Here is a 25,932-nt window from a genome sequence, read left to right as displayed (position 1 = left end):
CTGCATGTTGGGAAACTCGGTGCACATTCGTCTTGTCAGGAACTGCCGCAACTGGGTTATCGCCGCGAACTATTCGGCGGAAAACTTTCAGGCTGGTCAGGCGCGCCGAACAGGTTGCCTTCACCGCCGCACAGACCACGCGTACAAGCAAACCGTCTTATCTGAACTAATTGCTCACGTGACTCAGCCACGCTGTAACTGAAGCGTGTTTTAAACAATTCGCTGATGTTTGAGCGAGCATTCGCCCTGACTTTTGAGAGTGCATCATTCATGGTGTAAAGAGAGCATCGGTAGCATGTCTCTATATATCAGTCTTTTGTTATCAGTAAGGTGGCCTAATGCACAGCATTAAATATTATCAGACGCGTGTCGCCTCAGAAATGCAAAACGTCACGGAGCTATTTTGGGGATTTAAACCCCGCTGAATGTTTGGGAGACTGTGAGAGAATGTTTATTCCTCTTTTTTCATAAATTAGGTCACGAGGTCATGAACTAGATAAGCATCAAGTTATCCATTTGTGCATGCGTTACTGTTGTTCCAATTTAGACATCCACTTCGCTCGGTTTTGAAAAATGAGCCTCGCCTGAGTCAGCCAAGCAAAACAAGATTATCGATGAACCGCACGCTATGAACTGACGTTACATATTATTTATTCTTTTTCATTCGCGTGACCCGTAAGCTGTCTTCAGTAGCCAAGAAGTCTATTCACGCTGCTTAATTAACTAATTACTTGAGCGAAAATTTTACCTTGCTTTCTCTCAAGCATGTGTTTTTTCAGTTTACTAATAATAGACTGGAACTATCTACAAAAGACCAAATGTTATATTAACACTTTCATAGAAAAACCACTAGCAACGGCTTCTTACTCCTCTTTTACCATCCCACTCTTCATGTTTAAGGATAAGCCCTTCAGCAGAAAGAAAACCATTTAGCAGCCGTTCTCTTGGATTGATTAAAAGCAAAGGCGATGGTGAGAATGTTAATGTTTGACAAAATCATGACTGTCCTTAACCGAAGATTATGTCATTTAACTGAGCTCAATATTGATGACTCGACCGGAGCGATGGCCTAACGGTTTTAGAAGCCGCATGGCGTATGGAAGGCGCCGCGTACCCACTGGTGGTATGGTGCAAATTGGTGCTCCGCTTGTCTGAGGTCGGCGAATGGGTATTTGGTTCAAGGAAAAATAACAGTGCCACTGCGCACCTTGGCAGAAGTTACTCTTGACCCATTAAAACTCTTGATGATTGGCGCCGTCCGAACTGGCTCAGCATAACTGAGGGGACCATATTCTTCGTTTTCCTGTGGTATGGTGGATACATTATTTTTGCATATATTTTGTTGCTGTTGTTGCTGGTCAAAACATTCAGCCGTCAGTCCAGTGCGTCTAACAAAGGCGACTAACACCGACTGGAGCGACAAACTGACCCGAAAGTTTAAACAGATTTAAGTTAGTTCTCGGCAGATGGTGCGGTCGTGCTTGTAATCATAACGGATGTCTTGCACATGATAAGCGTGGACCCATTGGTACATGCACACGATGCGTGCTCATCACGTAATTCAAGTTAAGAGTTCATGAATGCTTGCAGAGGGGTAAAGCAACAAAATGATAAATTAATATTTATACAGGGGGCTAGTATGTCTTCCGGAAAACTCCTTCCTGCGCTTGGCGACGACCCCTAGTATACTGCCGCCATTTCATACCTTAAACATTGATTGAGTGTTTTAAACAACCAAAGGTTTTAAATCAAGTTACTTTGGACCGCCGGGACACCATGCAAGCAGTCGTCAACGAACGAAAGAGAATACTGTCGTGTCCCTAGGTGAACCGCGTATGTGCTTAAGATACGCTCAGAAATAAGGGAGTCGCAAAAGTACTCTCAGAGGCTTATTTTCTACCTTCGTTGTAGTGAAATCTGCGCTGACAGCCATGACAAAGTGTGAAATACATCTAAAGCCATCTGATTGTTTTGTCGCAATAGAGTTGCCGACGACCGAAAAATACGTAATTCTTTACATGTTGATGCCATCTGCATGCTTTTTGCTCTGTTATTATCGTTATTAAATGCATACTAAAAAAAGCTGCAATTTTCTATTGATCTCGGGTGCTCATTTTTTTCTTCTTTTCGTTTTCAAACAATGCCCTCAGGGGAGCTGCAGACGCAAACACGGTTGGGGTTAGGAGAACTTTAAGTGACTGGACAATACTTTTTCTTGTAACTCATCTGCATACGCGCTTATAGTCATCGTCCGAAAGTCGTTAAACTACCACTCATAAGTTCAATATGCCCACACGTCATGTCATTTATATTCTCTCTGTCATCAGTTCTTAAATATTATTACCTAATTTGTTTCTGCAGAATCCTCTACCGTCTATGTGCCGCACACAATGCTCTTCGCACGAGGATATTCTCGTTATGTACAAAGTGGGCATTTGTTTAATGGCGTTCCGCACGGATTTTTTTAGTTATAAAGAAAGCTGCATGCCTGCGGTTTAAGTGATTGTATTAATATGATTTCTTCTTCCGCATGGTCGTTGCATTTCCTCCGCTATCATATGCGCTGCCAACAACTACGGTGCCCACTACTTCAGGGCTCGATCGGGTTCTCTGCCAAGCCGTGCATTGTTTAGTCCCGGCTTCTCCTATTCGAACGAATCATAAATAATACGGAACTGAAGGAAGGGAAGAAATGCTACGCGTACGCTGGCCGTTCTTCATAGCTATTGACTTCAGAACAATGCGAGAGCGAGCTGCTTGCAAACTACTAACCGATCCAGCAAGCTGTAAGCTTCTCGCACCCTTTCCCGTGGTTTTTGCTTTGCGCCTGACGTGCCGCACTTCTCACTCCAGGCTGATCGCCGCATCTCATCCTCAAGGGCTCCTTCTCCAGGAGTATGTGTTGCGAAATGGCATGTTCCCACTCAGAGACGATTATTTGCGCTCTCTTCTGCCTCGTTTCCGCGCCTTGTCTTTGCTATGAGCAGCACTGAAATGGTTTCATATTCTTTCCTCTTAAATAATGAGCACGGTGGTGCTTACGAACAGCGCGCGGCCATGCACGCGCCACAATTACCGCGCCGCGCTTCGGGAGGTGAGGAATTCTACTCTCGTTCTCGCCGGCTCGGAAAAAAAATTAAAAAAAAAAGCTGTCGTTAACATAAATGGGTGTTCTTTCCTTTTGCTTTTAAAGCTGCGAGTTTAATTCTGGCCGAGGCGCTCCGGAATCCCTTCTGTTTCGCTCGTCAGCACAACACGAAAACGAACGAAGACGAGCTCCAAATGCAAGATAGAACGACAGTGACGAGGAGAACCAAGAATTCTTTATAGAAAAGAGAATCCGAAAGACGGCAAAAAAAGAAAAAGAATAAATAGAGCGAAGATTCCACTTTTCCCTCTCTCCTGTTCCTTGTGTTGCGAACGGCGAGACGAGACGGTCTTGCTTTCGCCCGTCACCGCCATGAGACGTCAAACTGCGCCTCCTGGAGGCCGCTCACGATGTGGCTTGTGTACTTCGGCGCTCGAGTTTCAGTTACTGGCTCCGACCCGGCACCTAGTCTATATACGGTGCCGGAGTCCCTGGCAGGGTCGCGGGGTAGCGGTGCGGCCGACTGAGCGGCGCAAACGATCGGCCTTCCACCGACGTGACCGCAGTACGATCGCATAAGCGTCCGGAGACACGTATTCGGCCGCGGCGCTAAAAAGCGAACCGACGTGTTCCCGATGCGGCACGCGCCTGTGCTGCCGAACTACACAACTCCCCCTTTCTCCTCTACCTTGCACGTGGGCTGCAGCCGCGCACTGCGCCTCCGTGGAACGACGCACACGGGTCGCGGCCAGCGCACCGGCGGTGTTTCATCATCCGGAACACGGGCGCAGCGCAGACCCGGAGCTTATCGTGTTCCCTGCCGCCACCACCGCTTCGACTTGGTGGAGTAAAAGAAGGACGGAGGGCGGACACGCAGTCTGTAGGGGGGAAGGGGAGAACTTGCGTTCAAGAGCCTTCTGAGCGGTCCAGCAATTTACCGGGTCGGATCAGTTAAAAGGACTCCCCTTTCGGAGCGTCTCTGGCATTTTCCCACATCCAGTTTCTTTCGCTTCTTTTTTGAGAAGTCGGCTTTTCAAAGCGGGAGGAAAATGAGCGGAAGGCGAACTGGTCGCTTTGAGAAGACACTTCGGGGAGCCAACTTGAGGCGGCACTTTTCCGGCCCGGCCACAGGCCACGGAGTGTCTCGCACCTGGACTAAGTGAACGTAATGCAATATTTAATAACATGGGGATGCTTCTCAGTGCCGCATCTGGGCTTTAAAGAACGCTCTGATAGACAAATAAGATTTGAACGTCTAGTGCACTGAGCAACATGCAGTAGACTAGTACACACCGACTATTTTTATTTTGTATCTTCACTCATAACCACAGTCATCGGATATGGATGCTGTGCTCGGGTCTTAAAAATCGCCCGGACGCAACAGTAGAAACAGTCGGCCGCTGCGTCAGAGCCAAAGAAAGCAACAGAAATGAGCAATCCATCTGTTGTAAACAGCTAGGAAAATGACACCTTAAGCCGCTAGTTGAAACCCAGAATGCATCTGTGCATCTGGCTTATGAGTGCTGCAGCAAAATGAGACTCGGCGTTTTAATTTCTTACTACATTTAGCTCATGAATCGCTATGCACAGCATATCCATAGAAGCATTTCCCACTTCGCGAAATTCAGGGACACTGATTCAGCGCGGACATGATATGAATACCAAGATCCAAAATTGGCAATTATTTAATTTCATCGAGACCGTCAGAGCAGGAACAGACGCGTAGAGCACTGCGAGGCTGCTTTCCGGTTCCGTAGCCCGAATAGGCACGAGTAAAGACACACAACTTTATTAGCTGCACTCATAATGCGTCGCGGCCTCTCAAAATAAAAATAAATATGGGAAAGAAGAGCATTGGTGCAGTCATCTTTGACGGACGCACATGTCTCTTTGCCTGGTGTACGACTTGACAGCGTAAAAACGAGAGCAAGTTAAGTTCCTTTAAGCGACAAACCTAAATATGAAAAAGTTAGACGCAGCTTTACTACGGCCTAGTCATTATATAACGCCTTATTACTGTTTGGGGAGCGCACTTATTCCCTACATTAAGAAATGCTGATCATACGAGGCAAAATGGTCATTGTTCAGGCTCTGTCCGAATTCACTCCATGGGCTTAAACAGAGGATCAAAACTTAGACAACTGCATTATACCATGGATAAATTACGTAAACGTGGCTCTGAGAGAAGAGAAGCTCAGAACTGTTCATTCCCGTTATGGACAGCATTATTTTGTTACTTTTTTTTTTTTTGTTCACATAGGTGCCACACCTCCGACAATACCGTAGACGGCACTGTGTGACGTTCTACAATTCAAGGAAAGTGTTGCCCGAAAAGCCCTGCGCAATAAGAGCCCATCGTTGTTTCTGAACACGAGGAAATGTATAGTCGAGGTTCGCGTTTCATTATTCTCCTCCCTACTCTTGCACTACAGCTACCTCATTATCTGTAAATACTGTAAGGAAATCGGCATACTCATGTTTACTAGTAGCCAACGTGTTCGCGTCCCTGAGTCGGCAAGTCCTTAAAAACAAATTACCTTCTTGTGGAATAGTAGGCTTACCATGAACGCTTATCAGAAGTTATTTTAAAGACTAATGACCATTTGTTCGACTCGGGAGTTCACAGTCTAACGCCAAAACATTTAATCTGGGTATTTGACAGGGTTCTCTCATTGGGGTTCTGTATTTTTGCGCTGTATTATAATTGTCAGTCTCATCAGATGCTTATCCTGTGCTCTAAGCAGACGATATTAATTTATAAACATGAGACATAAATGACAGTATGCTGACTGATAAGCCTAGTGCAAAACTGCAAAATATGCATTGTTAATGCAGAAGAAATGCCGTTACTTTCAGTCCATCAAAAACTGTTTTTTATTGATTTACTGTCTGAAAAAAAAAAAAAAAAAAACTTCATTCTGGCGTATTTTGTAGCAAGTGTCCTATAATTCACGGTACTCAGAAAAAAAAACTTCTAGCAGTAATTATTGATAGCCCCTTAAAATTTTAGCAGTTCGGACGCTTTGTGGTTCAAAAGCCTTCTTACGATCTACAGCTGTTCTCTAAATATAGAAACTTCTTTCCAACTTAAGTAATTTTTAATTTCTACCTTGAGCATACAAACTACTGCATAGTGATATGGGGATCCACATGTGCAACTCACCCCTAAAATCTACAACTCCTCCTCAAAAAAGGGCTCTTCGTATAGTAACAAGTAATTTACACTCTCACACTGTCACATCATGTAAATATCTAAACATACTCAAGATTCAGGACTTCGTTATATAATATACTATTTATTTAATTTTTCAGTTACATAACAGTAAGTTAAATGTATTGACTGTCTCTCTCACGCCTCCAGTTTGTGCTGAAATATTGTCTTCACATCAGTGCTATCGGCTATAAGGGTAATAAGCAAGGTCGTCACTCTTTGGCATTCACAGGTATTTTATATTGAAATAGTTTAACTTCGAACGTAAAAGCTATACCCACATTTCGTCCCTTCCAGACACAAATAAAATAGTTGATATTTAACAAATCGTAATACCTTATCTTTGAGTCAAATAGCAAGCGGCAGCAAATAACACACATAGTTCTTGTATCTTTAAGTCCGCGCCTTTCATGTGCTTATTTTAATTAACTTTGTAAAATTTGCTTTGAAAGAGGTCTACCTACAGAAGGAACGCCATTTCGAAAAACTGTCATCACCTCTCAACCGCCGCCACTGCATATATTTTTGTAACTTGTTCATGAACTCGTTTCTTGAGCCGCAGAAGTTTTATTTTTCGCTCTGTAATTTTTTTTTCTCTCACAATAAATCATTCCAACCTTCTTGCTGCTACTGCCCGTGACGTCAGAACCGATATGCAGCCGGTCACGTCAGTCGCAGATTTCAGTGTCAAATAAGCTTTGGCCGACAATCGTAGGAAAAAGATTCATTGAAAAAAAAAAGAAAAAAAAAAGAAATGGCCGAAGATTTCGCTTCTTCTCTGTAGCGCAGTGCTCAAACGCTCGAGAAATTAGCACGTGATTACACAAGAAGGGTTGATGGTGATTTATTTTATTTGTGACTCGGTGATTATCTTCGATACGGAAGTTGCGTTTTCATATTCCCAGAACTTTGCCCAAGTTTGTTGTTCACAGTTTACTCACGCTCGCAGCAGCTCGCAGTCGTTTTCTAAACGCTAAAACAAGCGTGGAATGCAAAACAGTTCCATGTGCCTCGAAATTTACATTAATCAACAAGAGAACAAGAAGGGACCCTAGTAATTACTTAGCGGGCTTTATCCCACGAAAAGGTCGAGTACCGACTCTGCCAGGCAGTGCAACCGCGTCTTAATTACGGTTCTCGCCGCATTGAATAAGTATCAAAACTGTACATCAGAAATAATGCGTCGCAGCTCGTGCGTACGGGGTCGCCGTCCCCGATGGAGACTCCGTCCAGTCGAATCAAATCATGAAGTCTGGAGTTCAACGACGGGCCATATTTCTTTCGCCGGATTGAAAATTCTTTCCAACAAGAGCGCGGTCGTCGCTCTCTATTACTACAAGCTCTAAATGATTTAAACCTGGTTTAGCGTCACTTCTTTTCCTCGTACTACGACGAAAGCTGCGCGTTTCGCCCCCACGCTTGTGGTCATTAAAGGAATATTCAGTCTCTTAAAATTGCACCGCTCGGAGGCGAAGGATGAAGGGAGGTGAGAGAGGGGAAGAGGAGGGTGCTTCTTCCGCCCAGCGTGGCCTGAAACTCATCGGCGCTGCCGCTTGGCGCGCCAGAGCCGCCCGTTGCGGAGCCGCAGTTCTGTCCGCGCACTTTTCCGCAAAATCTGCAATTTATTACCGGTCCATTTTTAAGGTTCAAGGGTGCGGAGGGGAAAACGCGCTCTCAACGGAGCCGCGCAGAAGGCATCCCACTTTAGACGTTCATTTTCCTTCTTGTATTTTCGTTTTTTCTCGTGCTCTCTAAATATGTCGCGGAGAATTTTATTTCCGCAACATTTAAAGCGATAGTAAATCTCCGAAACGATCGCGACTCGAGAACTTTCTTTTCCCTTGATAAGCAGCAATTGCCTGAAAGTCTGCGGAGACGAAAATGGCGGAGACAGAGAGCGAGAGACGCATTTCCCATGCGGCATCGCGGGCGCGTAACCTGAGGTCAGGCCTGGGCGCGACATTGCACCAAAGGCGACGCCTTCGCATTTGGGCTGCTTCCTCTCCATCAACCCTCTTTTCCGTTCGCTTTCTTGCTTGCCTGCGTCGCCTGGGGCGATGGGGCAGGAAAGAACGAACCGGTGACAGAGCGATCTTTGCCGCGTTTTCTGCGCCTCCGAGAATCGCTCTCTGTTTCTGCCCCCCCTCCCTCTCCATTCGTATTTTTTTAATTGTTCTTCTCCGCCTCTCGGGAATCTAAATGGGGCACTTCGCTTCCACGAGGGCAGAGGTGTCGCAATGGCGCATCATATCAGCTCGCATGCGCTCGAGCGCGTTGACATCCACTCGCCACGAATGTATTCGATCGTCGTAATTTCGCCCTTTTCGTAATGCGTTCGGCCTGGCTGCGTGTGCGTGAGCTGCGAAACTGGTCTGTTTCTTGTGTTAAGCTCATTTCATTCTTGGAACGCAAGTAGTACGTCACCGGTACGCGCTAATGGACGAGTCTTTAATGGCGCAAGACTGTGTGCCCGCCGTTACGAGCTGACTGATTCCAATTTTAAAGCTTGAGAGGATAACGAAACTGACTTATTCGTTTTAGGCTCAACGCTGCGCGACAGAGATAGTGACAGAAATTCTAACACCCTTAAAAAAAAAAAAAAAAAAAAAAAAATCCAGAAACCAACTCCAGACTTGATATTGGCCCGCACACGTTCCATAGTTTTAGGATATTCATAGTAACGTGTGAAAAAGTAGAAATAAAGAAAGCCATTTCTTTCAGTCGTGCGGCATGTCTTTCGCGGATATCATGGTAGACAGAGGGCAGGGAGACGGAATTCCTGAAAACAGAAAAAAGGTATGAAAACAGTTTAGGGGAGAAGCCTTAGTTTGCTAAGCAGCGCTTCATTTTTTCGTTTTTTTTTCTTATTGCCTACCATATCACAAAGGCAGTACAGTCAGCAGAGAACACAAGGACGTGCCAGACATCCGTTTACACATACCGCTAAAACTCCTTTAATGCAGTCAATTTGTCAAGCACGCTCATCAGTTTTGGCGGCTGGGCTGAGATCTGAAAACGTACCGCAGATATGTTACAATGTCAATGAAATTTTTATACGTAGAGCTGGACAACGTTTTGTCGAAACGTTGGCTAGGGAAGTGAGGCTTACTCTCAACCCATGTTCATTTTGTTTCGGATTTTGTGGAAAGCAATACGCATACTATGGAAAGGAACCTCGCGTTTTCTTTTTTTTTCTTTTTTTTTTTTGCAGAAACATCGAAAAGTAACTTACATCTTTTGTAAAACTAAATTGACACCCATATATTTAAGCAGTAAATCGTGGACGATGGATATAAGCCCCTCTCTGCATACGCACAAGAAAAGAATATTTCCGGCTTAGTTGCTTATTGGAGGCATAAAGTAAAGGAATCAAAGAAATAAAGTTGTTGTTCTGATACGTCCTTATTCGCTCAAAACGAAATATAATACAATTCATCCTTGCTCAGGATGGCGCTTGTCTCATCTGCATCCTGTATCCTGGAAGGGGTGTTATCCGTTCCGCAGAATTGATTTAAAGACTTCCACTGGCAGTGAGCATCTAGAGGATCCATATCCATACGCAGAAGATTACAAAGGAGACCCAAATCCGAAAATGGACGAGCCGATCACGGAGGAAGAAGTCCGGACGGCAATAGCAAGTGCCACTCGAAACACAGCGACTGGTGACGACAAGATCACTAACGGCATAATTCGGAACATGAGCAACAGCAATATCAAGGCACTGGCGCATTTCATGAACAAGCATTGGGAAGCAGGAACGGTGCCAGCGCAGTGGAAACACTCGGTGGTCATCATGATCCAGAAACCCGGGAAAAAATTGGCAATAGAGAATTTGCGGCCCATTTCTTTAACTTCGTGCCTGGGAAAGATTTTCGAGAGGGTTGTCAATAATAGACTGAAAAATTACTTAGAGGATAGCGCTCAGATGCCGGACACCATGTTTGGCTTCAGAGAAAAGCTATCAGCCCAGGACGTTCTCCTGCAGATCAAAGAAGAGGTCTTGACAGGTATCCCACGCTCGGCAGAACACGTGGTTTTGGCAGTGGACATTAAAGGTGCATTTGATAATGTTAGTCACAAGGCGATCTTAGATGGTCTGGCAGACACGAATTGTGGAACCAGAGTCTACGAGTACGTTAGGAGCTTTCTGAGTAACCGGACGGCCGAAATCAAGATTAGTAATATAGAAACAGACACCTTATCCCCGCCCAACAAAGGGACACCTCAAGGAGCAGTCATTTCGCCCACGCTGTTCAACGTGGCAATGATTGGCCTGGCCAGGCGCCTCGAGAAGGTGGAGGGCATACAGCACGCTATGTATGCTGATGACGTCACCATCTGGACGACCACAGGATCACTCGGGGAGAAGGAAGCGAAATTGCAAGAAGCAGCATCTGTCATCGAAGAATATCTAAAGCAGAGGGGCTTGGAGTGCTCATCAAGAAAATCAGAACTGATCAGATTCTGGCGAGGGAAAGGCAACCGCTCTGCTCCCACAGATCAAGGCCACAAGCTCGAGATCCGGCTGCAAGGAGAGACAGTACCCGAAAAGACAACCGTGAGGATTCTGGGGATGTGGCTCCAATCGAATCAAAGGTGTCAACACACACTTAATCTGCTCAAGACCTCGACCCAGCAGGTCACCCGAATGATAGCGCGGGTGACTAGCAAAAAGATGGGGATGAAGGAGCCCGACACACTCAAACTTGTCCGGAGCCTCGTTGTTAGCAGAGTAGCGTATGCATGCTCTACCCTACTTCAATATGACCAAAGGAGAGGAAGACAGAGCGGACGCCATCATCAAAATGGCGATCAAGACCGCACTCAAGCTCCCCAAGAACACACCAAACCACAAGCTAGCAGCTCTGGGTCTGCACAATACAATACAAGAATTAGCAGAAGCCCAAATCAAGTCACAGCTAAACAGACTTCTACAAACGAGGACGGGAAGACGGGTGTTGGAAAGACTGGGATATAGTGCACACCTACAGGCTTATAACAAGACAACAGAGGTATCGCGGGAAGTCAGAAATTGGTACCGAGTTCGGCCCATACCAAGAAACCTGAACCCCCGCCTGCACCCGGGAAGGAGGCAGGCAAGGGCAGAGTATTATGAAAAAACATTCGGCCAACAAGACACGTCAAGGTTCACCGATGCAGCCTTATACGAAACCAACGCAAAGAGGGCGATAGCCACGGTCACAGACTGCGAAGGCCGGGAGGTAGTTAGCGCCTCGATCCAAAACTGTACAGTCATGGAGGCAGAGGAAGTGGCTATCGCACTGGCCATTAGGCAAGGAAGAGAAACGGGAGAGAGTCTGACGATACTGTCGGACTGTCAATCCGCGTGCAGAAATTTTCAACGGGGTAAATTATCTAAGGTAGCACACCAAATCCTTACTTCCACAAGCGAGCCAACATAACAATACACTCAAACACTAGTGTGGATTCCGGGGCATGCAGGGATCACGGGGAATTTGCACGCAGACAGGGTAGCCCGAGGACATGCAACCTACCGTGCGCCCAACAGTCTCGCGACAAAGGACCTGATTCCGCTTGACCCTGACTACACCACAATACTACAACACTACAGAGGCTTGCGGAAAGTATATCCGGAGCCGCATAAAAAGCTCAGCAACGAGGAGGCCATAGATCTGAGGCGGCTACAGACGGGCACCTTCATTAATTTACACATATATTACACATGATGCATCCCACGACATTCAGAGACGAGTGCCCGTGGTGCGGGAAGACCCCTACCCTGTACCACATAACATGGGAATGCAGCTCACATCAGCTACAAAAAATTGGAAACCCAAATGAAAGACAGTGGGAGGCTTTGCTGGCCAGCTCTGACCCGGAGGCTCAGCTCTACCTGGTCACAAGAGCTCGCAAACTGGCGAAAGCCAGTGGTGCCCTGGACTGGGGGCGCCAACCGCTCGTCAGCCTCCGTTGAAGAGGCGAAGAAAACGATCCCCGAGCAGTTAATAAAGTTCACTCACTCACTCACTCGTTGAGATGTTTCGTCAAATAGGTGGCCATGAAGGCAACCAGAATGTGTAGCATCGAGCATGGCCAGACATAAGCGACTGCGACGGTGCGCGATTTTTACGGCCTGAGGGTTTGGTGCGCTACAAACAGACTTCAAAATATGCAGGCTGGTTAAGACTGTAGCCGCAGGCCTGCATATGCTTTATGTGTTACTCAGTTGTCACTCCGCGTGTGAGGATGGTAACGAAGGCCATCTGCTGCCCCGAGGGCGAAGTGCACGGCTAAGAACAGGAAGACCTGTTACAGTGAACCCTATGGTATAGGTACACTTAAAGTGCGACAACAATAAATATTTCACATCCGCCTGAATAGAACATACAGCAGGTCAGTACGAGAAACATGAGGAGTTGTCCTATAATGAAGGACACGTGCGGAAGCAAACAATTTAGCAAGTGTTGTATTTTGGTTAGTTGGTTCACGTTTTCAAGGTGGAATTCTTTTAGTGTAACACATAAGGCCCCTGTCCTGTCCCTTATGTGTTGCGCTAGAAAGATCCACTTTAATTGGGAGCAAACGAAAACGCGTTCAAAGGCGAAGTTATGCCGCCGCTATGGTATGTTTCATGACAGTGCACGTAGGCGAAACTGGTACTCCTCCTCACATGATCACTAATTGAGCCTGGCACCGAACAATGAACGCAACGAAATCGGTAGACAAAGCGCTCGCTCCATTTTCGGTGGTGAACGGGCCTGCAAGACCGAGAGTCCTCGTGTGTCATAGGTTATTGGCTTTTGCAGCCTTGTATTTTTGACGATTAAAGGGCGCTCTTTCCTCTCACACTGTACATGAAGCAAGGAGCCCGCAGAAAAAGAAGCTTTTGTTCAACAAAACGTGGCTCACGCTAACTTTACGGAAAGTACGCGGCTAATTGGCCGTGTCTACGTCACACAAAAGTTAGTACAGAGAATTGGGTTTTGCGAGGGTTTTAAAGCAAGTCGGACACTTAAAGAAATAAAGGGAACATATGCTGCTGCCTGATCATTGTTCCAACCACTGTGACATAAATATATAAAGTGAGAACTACATGCAGCTAATTGCGGATGTGAGTGGCTGCGTGAACTGAATATATTTTCCACGCAAAGAGAAATCATGTTTAGATAAATCGCTGCCGGTTCATATAAGCCATATCATATCAAAAACATTTACGTGCCAGTCATCAGCTGTGCCGGAAGAGCCAAAGCTTACACCGTTGAGTCACCATTCCCTGATGCTCGCGTTCACTTAAGCTTCCTTTAAGAACTTGTTCATTCCGGCATGAGGCAGCCTTCGCGTTCGATTTACGTTCTACGAAGGATCAGCATGCAAAATAAATCAAAGTACAAATTCTTCATTTAAGGCCTCGATGTATATCATATACTCGTCCTAGTGTTATCAAACGGCAAGGTGATAGAAACTGTTTTGAAATTTTAGCGGCCACGTTTTCGAAGGAAAATGTTATCACATTTGAATTTCGTGAAGTACATGGGCTCTTTGCTTCGGTTTATTTTTTTCGGCGCCCTGAATGTCACGAATAAACATTTAAAAACGGAAAACCAGGCGTGCATCGGCCGCCGCCACAGAAGCGAATGACCAGGAAGGGGTGGGTCCGTCACGCCACTAGCGGTGGCAGGTCGAGAGTGCAACTCGCCTAGAAAAGCTCCCACTGTATAAGGAAACGGCAGTCTTCGCAATTTGTGCACGAGCTTCGCTACGACAACGTGAAAGCGGCACTCTGACAGAGCAGTTTCAAAGCATTTAATGGGATATTAACGTCAACTACCGGATACCCTCCGTTATCGCTAATAACATAAGCTCTTTGGTATAGCGACTCGGCTTTCACACTTGCGGGCTAGTTGGTCGTCTCCCGTCGCGCAGCAATTTTCACTTCAGAGTCTGGTGCCCTGCAACGCTATAGAGCCGAATGCGGCTCCGGTTCCTAGCGGTGCTCGTCAACATCTCTTTCGAGTCACGAAAGCTCTCGCTGGCGCCGATGGACTGCTCGCGCCCATCTTTGACGCAACACCACTTTAATGACGCCGGGTCTTATAGAGCCCAAATAGAGCTCAGTGTCGTAAGGGGGTACGTCCGCAATTTCCGAAAGACCGTCTTTCCATTTTGCACAGTAATTTTATGGTCGCCACCACCCACAATGTGCGCCGCAGCGAAATTTTCGCCTTGCACGCTACTATCTTCCAGCGGCTGATGGCGTTGCTCCAAGCCACTTGAAGTGGCACCACTCAGTACCTCTCAACTCAGTTTCACCTGCGCTTTTTTTTTCTTTTTTTTTTCTTATAATTTTCTACAGCTCACTGAGAATTCTAAGTATTTTTGTGGAGACGCAAGTGGTCGATGCGAAATCCTCGAAAACTCTCATCTAACGAGAGTCTGTTTTGGGGACGAGTGATTTATTGAGAATTCGCCGAATGTGGTTATTAAAGGGCTGCGAGGGCTCGGAATCTGAAGCCGTGTAAAGGACCCGACGTTCACTAGTGGAGCTTCTTTCAGCTAGGCACGCTTTTAAAGCTCTTGGAACATAACTGGATAGGCTACCATGCTACTAAAGTGGCGAATGTACTTCCTGAAGCCCCTCTTCTTGACAGCCGCTTATAGCCATGACATTCTCTTTACCATCACCGTTCCCTCGCGTGTCCTTATGACCAAGAATAAATACAAGTATATATATATATATATATATGAAGCAACACTATAAAACATCATTAGAGCTCAACTGATTTCATAAGCGTTCTTTATAAAGCAATCCCACCTTAAATTGGCTCTTGTCCCTGGCATCTTCTCGGACGTGAGGCTCCGCCTGCTATTTGGTCATCTTCAACTTCCGCAAAAAGCTTCGCTTAAGTAGAGAGAGACGGTCGTAATTTCTTGTACTGCGGGAGGCACGCAGCCACCTCATGAACACAGCCGACGGGATATCAGTGGAGAGTTCTGGAAGCTTTCTTCTACGAAGCTGGGGAACATTTTACGTCCTCACACGGCATGGGCAGCACTTTCTACTGCGACAGTAACGGCATATCATTTCAGTGGGGTGAAATTTGAATATCTTAGGTCTCAAAAGCGAGGACAAACTAGTGTTTGTCGCGCGTCTCACCACTATCCGAATATAGTCCCTTCCAAATCTGCAGAGTCATGCAGCCTGCCCGTTCGTCAGGGCGTTTCTTCCGTTCCCCGGGCAGTCACTGATGTGTGCTGCAACAAATGCACCAGTCGCTGTGAAGGATGCGCTCTGCACGCAAACGCTACGCCATGTGGTTACTACAAAGCGACTTAAGCGCGCGGATGAACGGTAGCCGTTGAACAGAGTGCTTCTAACTAGCCAGGGCTATCGCTTGAAATTACTCAGCTGCATTATCGAGAACAGGCCGAATTGTGCACTGATGTACGTCTAACGCAAAGTTCCGTTAAAATCACGTTTCCAGTGCGAATATGCTAATATGTGATACCTTACGTTCTGTTGTTTACCACACACCTCAGTGGGTCAGTTTTTCTGGTGCTAGGCACAATTCATTATCTTCACAGGCTGCATGTCACGTGGTTCAATATATATGGGGTGGCACTCATTGTCTTTTGTACCTGCTAATCAAGTTCTTTCATAAAATATACGCATCGTGCGAAAATTGCGTGCCTGGATTCGCCAAAACTTTTCACGCGTGTCACTGGTTCGCGATTAGTCAGAACCTTTGGGGCGTTTGATTACGGCAGACAACAAGACTATAGCCAAGGCGCTGCTCAAACCTTTACTTCTGTTAAAGTTTTACAGACGTACATACTGAAAACACGCCTTTAATAAACAGGACCTCACACGAAGAGTTCAATCGCTACTCACTGTTTTTGAGTGTCAACTGTTAGGTGCTTTATTTAAGTTTTTTTTTTTTTCAACTTTCTGCCGATGTTCAGAGGCAGGGAAGCGTGATCCCGTTGGATTCAGTCAATTGTCCTTTGAAGCCTGTGCTAGGAAGGCACTGGCAGTGCATGCGTCACGAGGGCGGGCACCGAAAGACGAAAGATTTTGATTATAAGCCTGCTATTAACTCCCTATACACCCCACTGAACATGACTGGGCCGCATTATTTGTTGTTTTTTTTTTCGGAACAGAGGAAAGGGCACAAGAACGATGGTATGGTCTACTCCGCACATTTATCTTTTTGTCCGCCTTCCACGCTAACAAATATTTGTCAATGTAACTCGATTCATACCAGTTGCGGCAGCGCGTATGCCAGCTCAAACGTTTAACTAGGAAAGTCTCGAACTTTCGTTGAAAACTTAGTGCCGGCAGTACGCCACTTTATGCAGCTGAGTTATACCGCAATGTTCAAGTATTTCCGCATGCCTTGTTTAAAACCTTAGAGTGAAGAAATGCGACAGCCTTTTCTAGCAGTGTTTACTCTATGGAGACCAATGTGGGCTACCGTTTTTCTTTGCCGCTGCTAAGGTCGCCGAAAGTTCATGATAGTTAGAAACAGCGAGAGACAAGAAAAATGCTCAAAGCTAGCGCTTTATTGAAGAAGCTGAGTCGAAACAACCGGCGAATCGGTCGTGGAAGTCGTTGATACCTATGCATAGGAGCAGCTGCACTCGCCATTATGTGGTGCAAGTAAATCTGAACACTTCAACTGTCTCTTCGCGTCTGCCGTGCTGAAAACTCTGTCCAGCAGTGTCTCACCTTTTTGTAGCTTGTTCAGCATGCAATCTTCTGCGGCCCAGTTAACCTCCTTTGAGCCTATGTGCGTCCTGATGTCGAAAAAGAAGTCAGTTTATTTTCCTCTTTCACTGATAATAGCAATGACATCAGCTTGTTGCAACCTGAAGACACAAGGTACCGATTAGGACATTCTTGGTAATGCAAACTGCGCACTTTGCGTTCACTTGTGGCTAGAGTAGCAGCTATTTCGCTGGTCGCAAGTAAAAAAAAAAAAAAAAAAGATGATCACAATGGCATCACCGCAGTGGGGGAAAGCACGCCGCGCAGCTGACGCGACTCCGTTCTTTGCGAACATGCCTATAACTTTTGTTATCGGCTTATTCGTAACCGCATGCCGACCTTTATTATCTGCCGCTCCGAAAAGACGTCATGAGTGCTAATCATTTTTATACGTGACTGTACGCACGAACAATGTAATATAAATAGATCTTGTAATGCTTTATTATTATATTTTGTGAAGAATTTGTTCCAACTTTTGAATTAGTTTCCTCTATTCCGCCTCATGTGGTCGACTACACGCTTTGTGTCTTCACAAGGCTGTCATCTCCAACTGCGGTCCGTATCAGGTAGTATAAGATGGAATCGAGATATACGCAGTTGATAAAAGGAAACCAAAACCACTACAGGTTAGCTCAAAAACCTTGCCAGGTGCGCATTTCTTTGGCAGCGTTCTATTGTATCCTAGTTACGTGATTGTGTGATTGCTTTTGAATTCCACTCTTTTAGCTTTGGCGGCTAGTGAACGTATAAAGTCTATGTTGGGTGAAAATATCACCAGAAAGTGTACAGCGTGTGAAATATACCGGGAATTTCGACTTTACAACCGTCATGTTCATGTGTCGTCATAAAGTCGCTGTTTTCTGTTTGAGGTGCAGTTAACTGTTTCGGTGCTATCTCTCTATACGTGATGGTAGAGGCGATTGCTAGCGAGGAAAAATTGCCGACGATTACGTTACTTCCTAGTGCGGAATTTGAGCGCAGCTCGTCAGCTGTTTCACCTTTTCGATAGACTGAGGCAAAGACTTCGAGCAAGACACGTATGTGCAATTACAGACAACTTTTTTTTTAATTTTAGTTTTTCACACGTGTTCTTTCAAGAAACACTCCACTAACAGTTCTTGGCTGTCACGAAAGAAGCTTTGTGGTCGGAAAAATGAAGAGAGCAATTAAGTTATCGGGAGGTTGCGGGAGGCAGCGCGTGGGCCCGTAGTATAGTGTTCTAGAATTTTGTAGTGCGCTCACATGGCGGCTGCCTTGATGCACTTCATGTCGACCGCAATAGGTAGCGCTGTTCGCAGCGTCACCTGAAGCTGGACAGCGCCACGAAGTGGGGCGGGTGTTGCGAAATTGCTGCTCTGGCCCACAAATGCAGTATTCGTGAGGTGTGATGAGCTATATAGTCGTTTTACTCTCTCTCAGTATATGGAATAAAAAAAATTACCACCATTATGAGAGACCTACAGGGCGCGGGAGCTGTTTTCCAACGCAGACGCAGATGAGTTTGTGGAGAGCTCACCTACACGGCTCGAACGATGCCGTGAGAAAGTGCACAATGGTTTCGATAATATCACGATCATAGTAACTGTGTTTCCACGGTTAGAATATCACTGAGCAGAAGTTTAACACGACCGCTTAGCGAGACAAACATTTGCGGGACCCGCTAAAGAATGCATGGATAAATCATATATATGGCCGTCGCCTAGCTCAAACGTTTAAACAAAGCACAGCTATAGACTGCACGCTACTGGCATGCAGACACTGCTTTCCAGCTTAATGCAAGCTTTGAAGCATAAATGCAAACATTTACCCCACGGTATCGGCTGGCCAAGAAACCCATGATATACGTATACCTCGTAAAAACAACGTGGACGAATGGAAAGGCGGCCCTCTCCAGCGTTGACCTTGCGTCGAAAAGGCCCCTATAGCCTCCTGAAGCATTTCCTTAAAAAATGTGTTATGGTCAAAAATTACACACCTCGTGAAGCTTTCGCCATCTTCCGATGCATGACTCCTCTCTTCCTGATGTTTTTAGCAACTCATTTTGTAAAAAAAAAAGGGGGCACTTGATATATAAAAACCGGCCCCATTATTAATGCATTCTTATTTATAGTAGCTCAGCTAAATGCTCCCAATTGGCGCATGTACTTCGCCTTCACAAAGCTCAGCAAATATAAGATATGCAATTAACATGAATGTTGTTTCTTGCTGAAGCATTCTGTAAATAAATGTCTTTTAACATTTAAAAAAAAAAAAGAACAAGCTGCGCGGATAGAGCAGGCCGTCTATACCCCTGCATCATGTCATAAAGACCCAATACTCTCATCTAGTTCAGACGTCACGGTCAGAACATTCATGCATTCCCGGCAGTTAATTTTCATAAGGCTATTTCACGTATATCACACATCAGCGCTAAACTGGTTCTTCAAAGCAATCATAGCATCTACCAATCCCGCCGCAGTGGCTAAGTGATTATGACACTTGAATGCTGAACCCAAGGACCGGCATTGATATCCCGACAGTGGCGCCACTTTCAGGCAATGTCCTTCCAACAGAACTAAATGGAGCAGGGCGCATTGCAGACTAGAATTGAGGGAGTTTAAGATGACAAAAGGGCCCGAATTCGCAAGAACTCTGGAGTATTGCGTGGCATAGCCCACAGCTCATAGCGCACTACTTACAAACTTTTGGTCATTTCTGACAGCTAGCCTGACTCTTAGCTGCGTCGGCTACAAATTTCTTTTTTTTGTGTGTGTGTTATGTACGCCCAAAGTAACGGTACCATTTTTAATCTCATTCTATTCGATGTGGTTCTAGAAAACATCCTAAACAAATAAACGTCTTTGTCGCTGAAGGTGAAATAGGCCATCGATTATGCTGAAAATCGATGAAGAGAGCACAATTCTCGGAAACATGGAACAGCAAGGTGCTAGCATTCGGTCCCAGAGAGGCGTGTAAAGTGGTGGTGAAATAGACCCGAGACACGCGCCTCTTATGTGTGTAAGTTTTTAGTCTACAACGTGCGTGTCTTCGTTCACGCTACCGGGTCGTTACGCTTTAGAAGACAAATTTCGCCGTTTATATGTCGCTCGCTGCCAACCTAGCGCTATGCTCGCAGTCTGCTGGCAAGACGTCAGCTCGAAAATGGAGAGGGTCGCGCACCGCTGCGGTGAGCAGGCCCGCGATCTCTTTCCGCATCTTTCTTCTTTGCCAACTGCGGAAAATTTCTGCTGCTCAATGCACTCTCTCTTGCGAAGGCTCAAATAGCGTTTAAATTGAGCTGTCCTACGCAAGTAATTTTTCTTTTTTTAACCTTCGCCTTAGTTATAGACAGCTTTAAGTGGGTGATCTTATCTCATGATATCTTTAGTTTTTTTTCCCGAAATGCCGTTCAGTGCATTGACTGCTTTTGATATTTCAATAACACGCTTCCACGCGGTGGTGGAAAATAAACTCCCGCATTTATACGCTTATTTAGGCCGATTGCTAAGGAAACGTCGGCGCTCGGGTGCTGCAGAAATTGCTGGCCTAGGTTGCCAGAGGCAATCACGTAATTCTAGCTTTCACTCAACAGACAACGCGCAAGAAAATGAGCCGACATGTAACGCTCTTGCTCAGAGGCTTTTGTTTCCCCTAACCACCCCCGGGAGCCACCTTCCATGAAAATTGCTCAACACGGCTCTCATAAGTTTTAGAACCATGGATATTGTCGACGTAGCCAAGCGTACGAAATAAAGACAGAATTCTATATAACTTAGAGCAGGCATGACTCTTTTTAACGACAGCCAAATTGGTTCGTAAATGAGATATAGGCTTTACGATAGAACTGATGCCGAGTTAATGAATAAAAAGCCAGGAGGTTATTATCAAGAGAGCCGGAGACAGCGATGGTTCAAATGAATAATACAGCAGCTGTTCGCACATAGTTGCCTGACATTTTCCCTCAACAATCTGGGCTTGGCTGGATTTTCCCGCATAGACCTAGTTAAGCAGATATAATTGGTGTCAGTATCTTCTAAACATTCTCCTCTATTATCAACAATAAGAAAGCATTATGATAATAGTAGTCTTTGGAAGTCCAGTACACAATTCATCTTTGGAGCGCCGTGGTGACGAAGTGATTAGAGAACTCGACTACTGTGCCCAAGGATGTGGGATTGAATTCCGGCCGCGGCGGACACTTTTCGATGGAGACGAAAAGCAAGGCGCCCATGTGCTGTGCGATCTCAGTAGTCGTTAAAGAACTTCAGTTGGTCGAAATTTCCGAAGCTCTCCACTACGACGTCTCTCATGGCCTGCGTGGTTTGGGACGCTAAACGGCATCAAACCAAACCAAACCAAACAACTCATATTTGTGTAGAAAGCAGATAAAAATGAAGAGTCCTTTTTGCAGGTGAAACATCATTGAATAAAATCGGGCCTGCACTCACGCTATGACATTTGGTTTTGTAAAACGAGACTGTATTTTCATACACACGTTGCATGAGCTGCAGCGCGGACACAGGGGTTGAGGTATCAAGAGACTGCACTTCTGAGAAAAAAAAAATGGGAGCGGGAGAGAAGTCAGAACAGGTTTATATGTACCCGAACATCTCTGATAGATTTCACAACGCTTGTTTCCATTTGCACTGAACTAATATCAGACACTGGAGCGGCACAAGTGCGCTACTCAAATGTATGGATTTCTTTCTGACTGAGATATGTTTCGGTGAAGAACGAGAAAAAAAGAAAAACATTTGAAGTTCTTCGGGAGATGTCGAATATTAGCGCCAATACAGTAACAGCTGCGCAAATAAGGCTAGCGCCACAGGAGGTAGCAATGGCGTTACATCCCTCAATTTATTCACCTTGATTTGCCAACAAGCATCGACCGATTATAGCCCAACAACAAGCTCTACTGAAGGCTACGTAGTACAATGTCTACAGCAGTTCCTGCTTCGGCGAAGGCTCTGTTATATTTGTTTGGTGTGGTTTGGCTTGTGGGATACGTTTAACATCCAAAAGGAGTTGCTATATAACAATACATGAAAAGCTATAGGCATTTTCCAAATTGGCGACGAGGAAAGCGGAATCTTATGTCTAAGTAAGCGAATTTTGGTTATGGCATAAGTATCACGGGCTGTCCAACGGAAACGAAAACAGCTACCGTATCTTGATATCTCTGTCTAGAAGAAAAATCTTCCAAATGAAAGCATCAAGCGATTCATGGTGGCACGCCGCATTAATATTTGTGCGCAGGCTTAACAGCAGGTCGGACTCTGCATCCTAAGTTTGTGCAATATCATCCTTGGAAGGCTAGACATTGCCTTGCTAGGGGTATGATAGCTCGTGTAATACAACAACTGTAATCTTTGATAAGTATGGTATGGTATGGTATGGTATGGTATGGTATGGTATGGTATGGTATGGTATGGTATGGTATGGTATGGTATGGTATGGTATGGTATGGTATGGTATGGTATGGTATGGTATGGTATGGTATGGTATTGTTTAACGTACACTGACATCATACAGTACACGGGGTCCTTGCGTTTCACCTCCATTGAAACGCGGCCACCGCGGCAGGGATCGAACCCGTGTTCTCGGACTCATCAGTCAGGCATCTGAACAAATGAGCCACCACGGAGGGGCGATAAGCAGCATGATGGAGGTAGAATCGGCATTATCACTGATCAGTTCGCATTGTGCGCTTATGTGACAGCACATGGTTGTCACCGCTCAGAAAACCGCATCTGCTTCTTTGTAAAAAGCAATAATCCAATGGGACTAGTCACTGACCAAAGATGCTATTGGAGATATTTTGGTAGGAGCGCTTCAACGGCATGAAATTTAAATGCAGCAATAATGAATCAGAATTACTGCTCCTTTATTTCGGAACTATGAGCGAGCGGCCTTTATTCCGTTATTTCTGTTGATTTAAGCAACGACAGCTATGCTGAGGTTTGTGCATCATTTGTCTCTCAGGGATTTCGCATTTGTTTTCTATTGTTTGCAAGTTTCACTTTGGCCACTGTCCTTAGGTTTTCTCAGCCTTTGAAAAAATGTGCGCCGCTAGTGTACGGTGGAAATTGTTCCAGTATGGATTTTTACAGTTCAATAATAAAATAACTAACGACTATTGCGTGTATACTAGGTCATTTCCCTTTGTACTCTGCCCCATTACTTTGAAGACTAGGAGGTTTTACTGCTGTACTTCCCTTGTATGCTCCTTAAACGGCTGAGATTTGCAGCCCTGCGCTAATGAAGGCCTTCCTGTGAACAGATAACAGATGCATAGTGAACTAGCAATATAAAGAATCCTACGGCTAGGCACATGGGAACACAGAATTTACAGACTCTTATAGGAAGTTCACAGCAGTTCCTAATGGTAATAAATAAATCAAGCCATTGTGTAAAGACATTCAAAAAGCGTAATCCTTCTTTTGTTTTTAATTCTCTTTTCAGTCCCAACCTGGACTCTCGGATTTTCGATTCTTCACTGGCTTCTCCTTGTGGTGTTTCTCATCTTGATTATTGTCGCTGTAATACTGCTCGTCTGGTTTCGTCGGCGAATGCAGCGCAACGCAACCGAAGGTAAGAGCACTGCGCCTATCATCTCAAGATTTCCTCCTTAAAGATTACTGCCCAGCGTAGCTCCCTTCACCCTGCAATATTTTCAACCCATCGGGACATTCAATCACTCACTGTTTTAGCTTAAATTGCAAATGATGTATTCTCATCTCATGACGTAAATGATGAATCGGTAGAGCGACTACCCCGGGAAGGCGGTGGTACCGGGTTCGATCCCCGGATCAGGACGAATGTTTTTTTTTTTAACTACGAAGTTTCTGAGAATGCTTTCCTTTGTAGCCGTATGGCTGCGCTTGGACGGATGTCACTGAGTAATTACTCCCTTATTATGTATTCAGGAAGTGTCAAAATGTAGGTTTCGCAATTTTTTCTTGATCTTTGAATTTATGCGGGCGGAGCTGAACGTAATCGCGTGTGCTGGTGGTACTTAAATGAATTGGTTAGTGAATGACAGGCATATGAAGCGCTCGATACGATGTACGGACGCATGAAGCCAACAGTCACTCAAAACCAAGAAAGCATGGGGAATGTAATTTCTTTCATAAGTTTAAGCATGAAAGTAGCATAAGAACCTACAACGTTCTTGCTTAAGGCCTTAATGTATATTAACTTATTCAGTGATAGTGTCTTGCTGACTGAAGCTTGAAAAGAAATTGCTCCTAAGTCGAGGCGGATACATATCTCGTATTCTTAAAGTGTAGAAGCTAGAATAAGCTTAGAACCAATCAAATCGCATGTGAAATTCTTCTTGGTATATGGTTGCAAAATCACTGTCACTGTAACTTTGAAATGTACGTGACACATAACCAAGGACCGTTCTCCAAGCCATGCTCGTTTGCCAACCACCTTTGTTAGGGTTCTCCACTTACCTTCTTTTCTGGATATTCTAGGTCGGCACTTAATAACTGGAAAACAATAAAATCAATGCTTTAGTAGGAGCTCGCACGAAAGCAGGGAAAAGAAAAAACCGGGAACATCAATATTCTTCACATTCAACAATGATATCCTTTCAGTTACAAGTTTTTCACCGCGAGCGTTTCCAGCGACGAAAGCCGCTAACATTCTTTGTTATTTTTCGTTCTCGGGAAACAAGCATGCCTTAATAACAATGCCGCGTCACAAGAACACGACTTGCTCAGTTCTCCGTTCGATTGTGCTCTGCGCTTGCAGCTCCAGAGAGAGTAGAGGCAGCCCACATACGATGCAGCCGTCGTTTAATGAGCATTCAGACGCAGCTAACCGCGCCGCCGTCTTTCACAATTGAAGCTTGGAGCCAAGACGTTTGTTTTCGCTTGCTCCCTTTCTTGCTGGGGGGCCGCGAGTGCTTATGAAAGCGTAACTGAAAAGCACGCGTCTCGAAAAGCTAGCGAAGAATGGCGGCATTCAGTGCGACAGCTGCGAGAAACGCCCGCTTAAACCGAGCCTGGCTGCGCTCCGGGAGCGTCTGCGAATCCTATTTTGTCCTCACGACCGGTTCCTACGCCTCGGTCACTGCCTGCGCCGGTACACCTGCGGTTCAAGCCGCGCGCCAGACTGCGAGACGGCGCAATCGACTTCTACGGAAAGTGCGCGGGACTTGCCAAAAGAAACTCTCTCGTGTAAAAACCGTGCCTGGCTGAGCGCTTGCAAAACTTGCGGCTGGTGCAAAAGAAACTCGCGCTGCGCTCGCTGCCTTCAGACAACTCTTGCGGCAAGGCAATATTGGCGCGCTTAATGTTTGTTTCTCCGCTGGAGCCATTGTTCTTTCGCCGTCGTGGAGATTGGCTTTCCTCCAGGACATGTCGTCGGATGACGAACCTTCTTAAACACCTCTGTGTAGACGCAGAGCCCACAAGCTGGTAGTCCTACAAAGGCATCTCTCTGCTTTCTTTTCTTTCTTTCAGATAGTGGAAGTGTGCCTCATTGAACGGCAATTATTCAAACTGATTAACAAGAGGCTAAGCAGCGCAATGATCAAGGGTGACAAAGCAAAAGGCAACACGCGCGCAGATTTGTTTCTGATGTAGTCCCTGGTCGTTGTACTGCTTGGGCCTCTGTTTATCAATGAACTAAATAGCCCCATTCGCTACTGTATATCAATCTAGCTGATAATTGGCCACTGGAGTGCGTGTATATATGATTACCCCGCGGCTTAATTTGACCACAAAAGGTACAAGGTACTTGCAGCCATTTATCAGAAAGGAACGCAGCTGGTGCAAGTGAACAGGACGTTTCGCTAACATTGTTCACTTATTATACTTATTTTCTGTCAGTGCTATTTATTTACTGAAATTATTTCTGTGTCAAATTAGACAGCGTACCCTTCACATGTAACAAAGG

General features: G+C 45.5%; 1 protein-coding gene across 1 annotated transcript in view; it reads left to right on the top strand.

Annotated features, from left to right (window-relative positions):
• Positions 1–25,932, top strand: part of LOC146205351 (neural cell adhesion molecule 1-like) — a 289,648-nt gene that overhangs the window by 160,852 nt on the left and 102,864 nt on the right. Inside the window, exon 10 of the mRNA XM_084606946.1 lies at positions 23,488–23,616. Coding sequence (XP_084463072.1) covers positions 23,488–23,616 — 129 coding nt within the window. The remainder of the gene's footprint in view (positions 1–23,487; positions 23,617–25,932) is intronic.

Source organism: Amblyomma maculatum, chromosome 1 (assembly GCF_055883805.1).
Source record: "Amblyomma maculatum isolate TAMU_Amacu chromosome 1, ASM5588380v1, whole genome shotgun sequence".
Classification (NCBI taxonomy): domain Eukaryota; kingdom Metazoa; phylum Arthropoda; class Arachnida; order Ixodida; family Ixodidae; genus Amblyomma; species Amblyomma maculatum.
The sequence above is the reverse complement of the archived record's forward strand: the minus strand, read 5'-3'. Positions and strand labels throughout refer to the sequence as shown.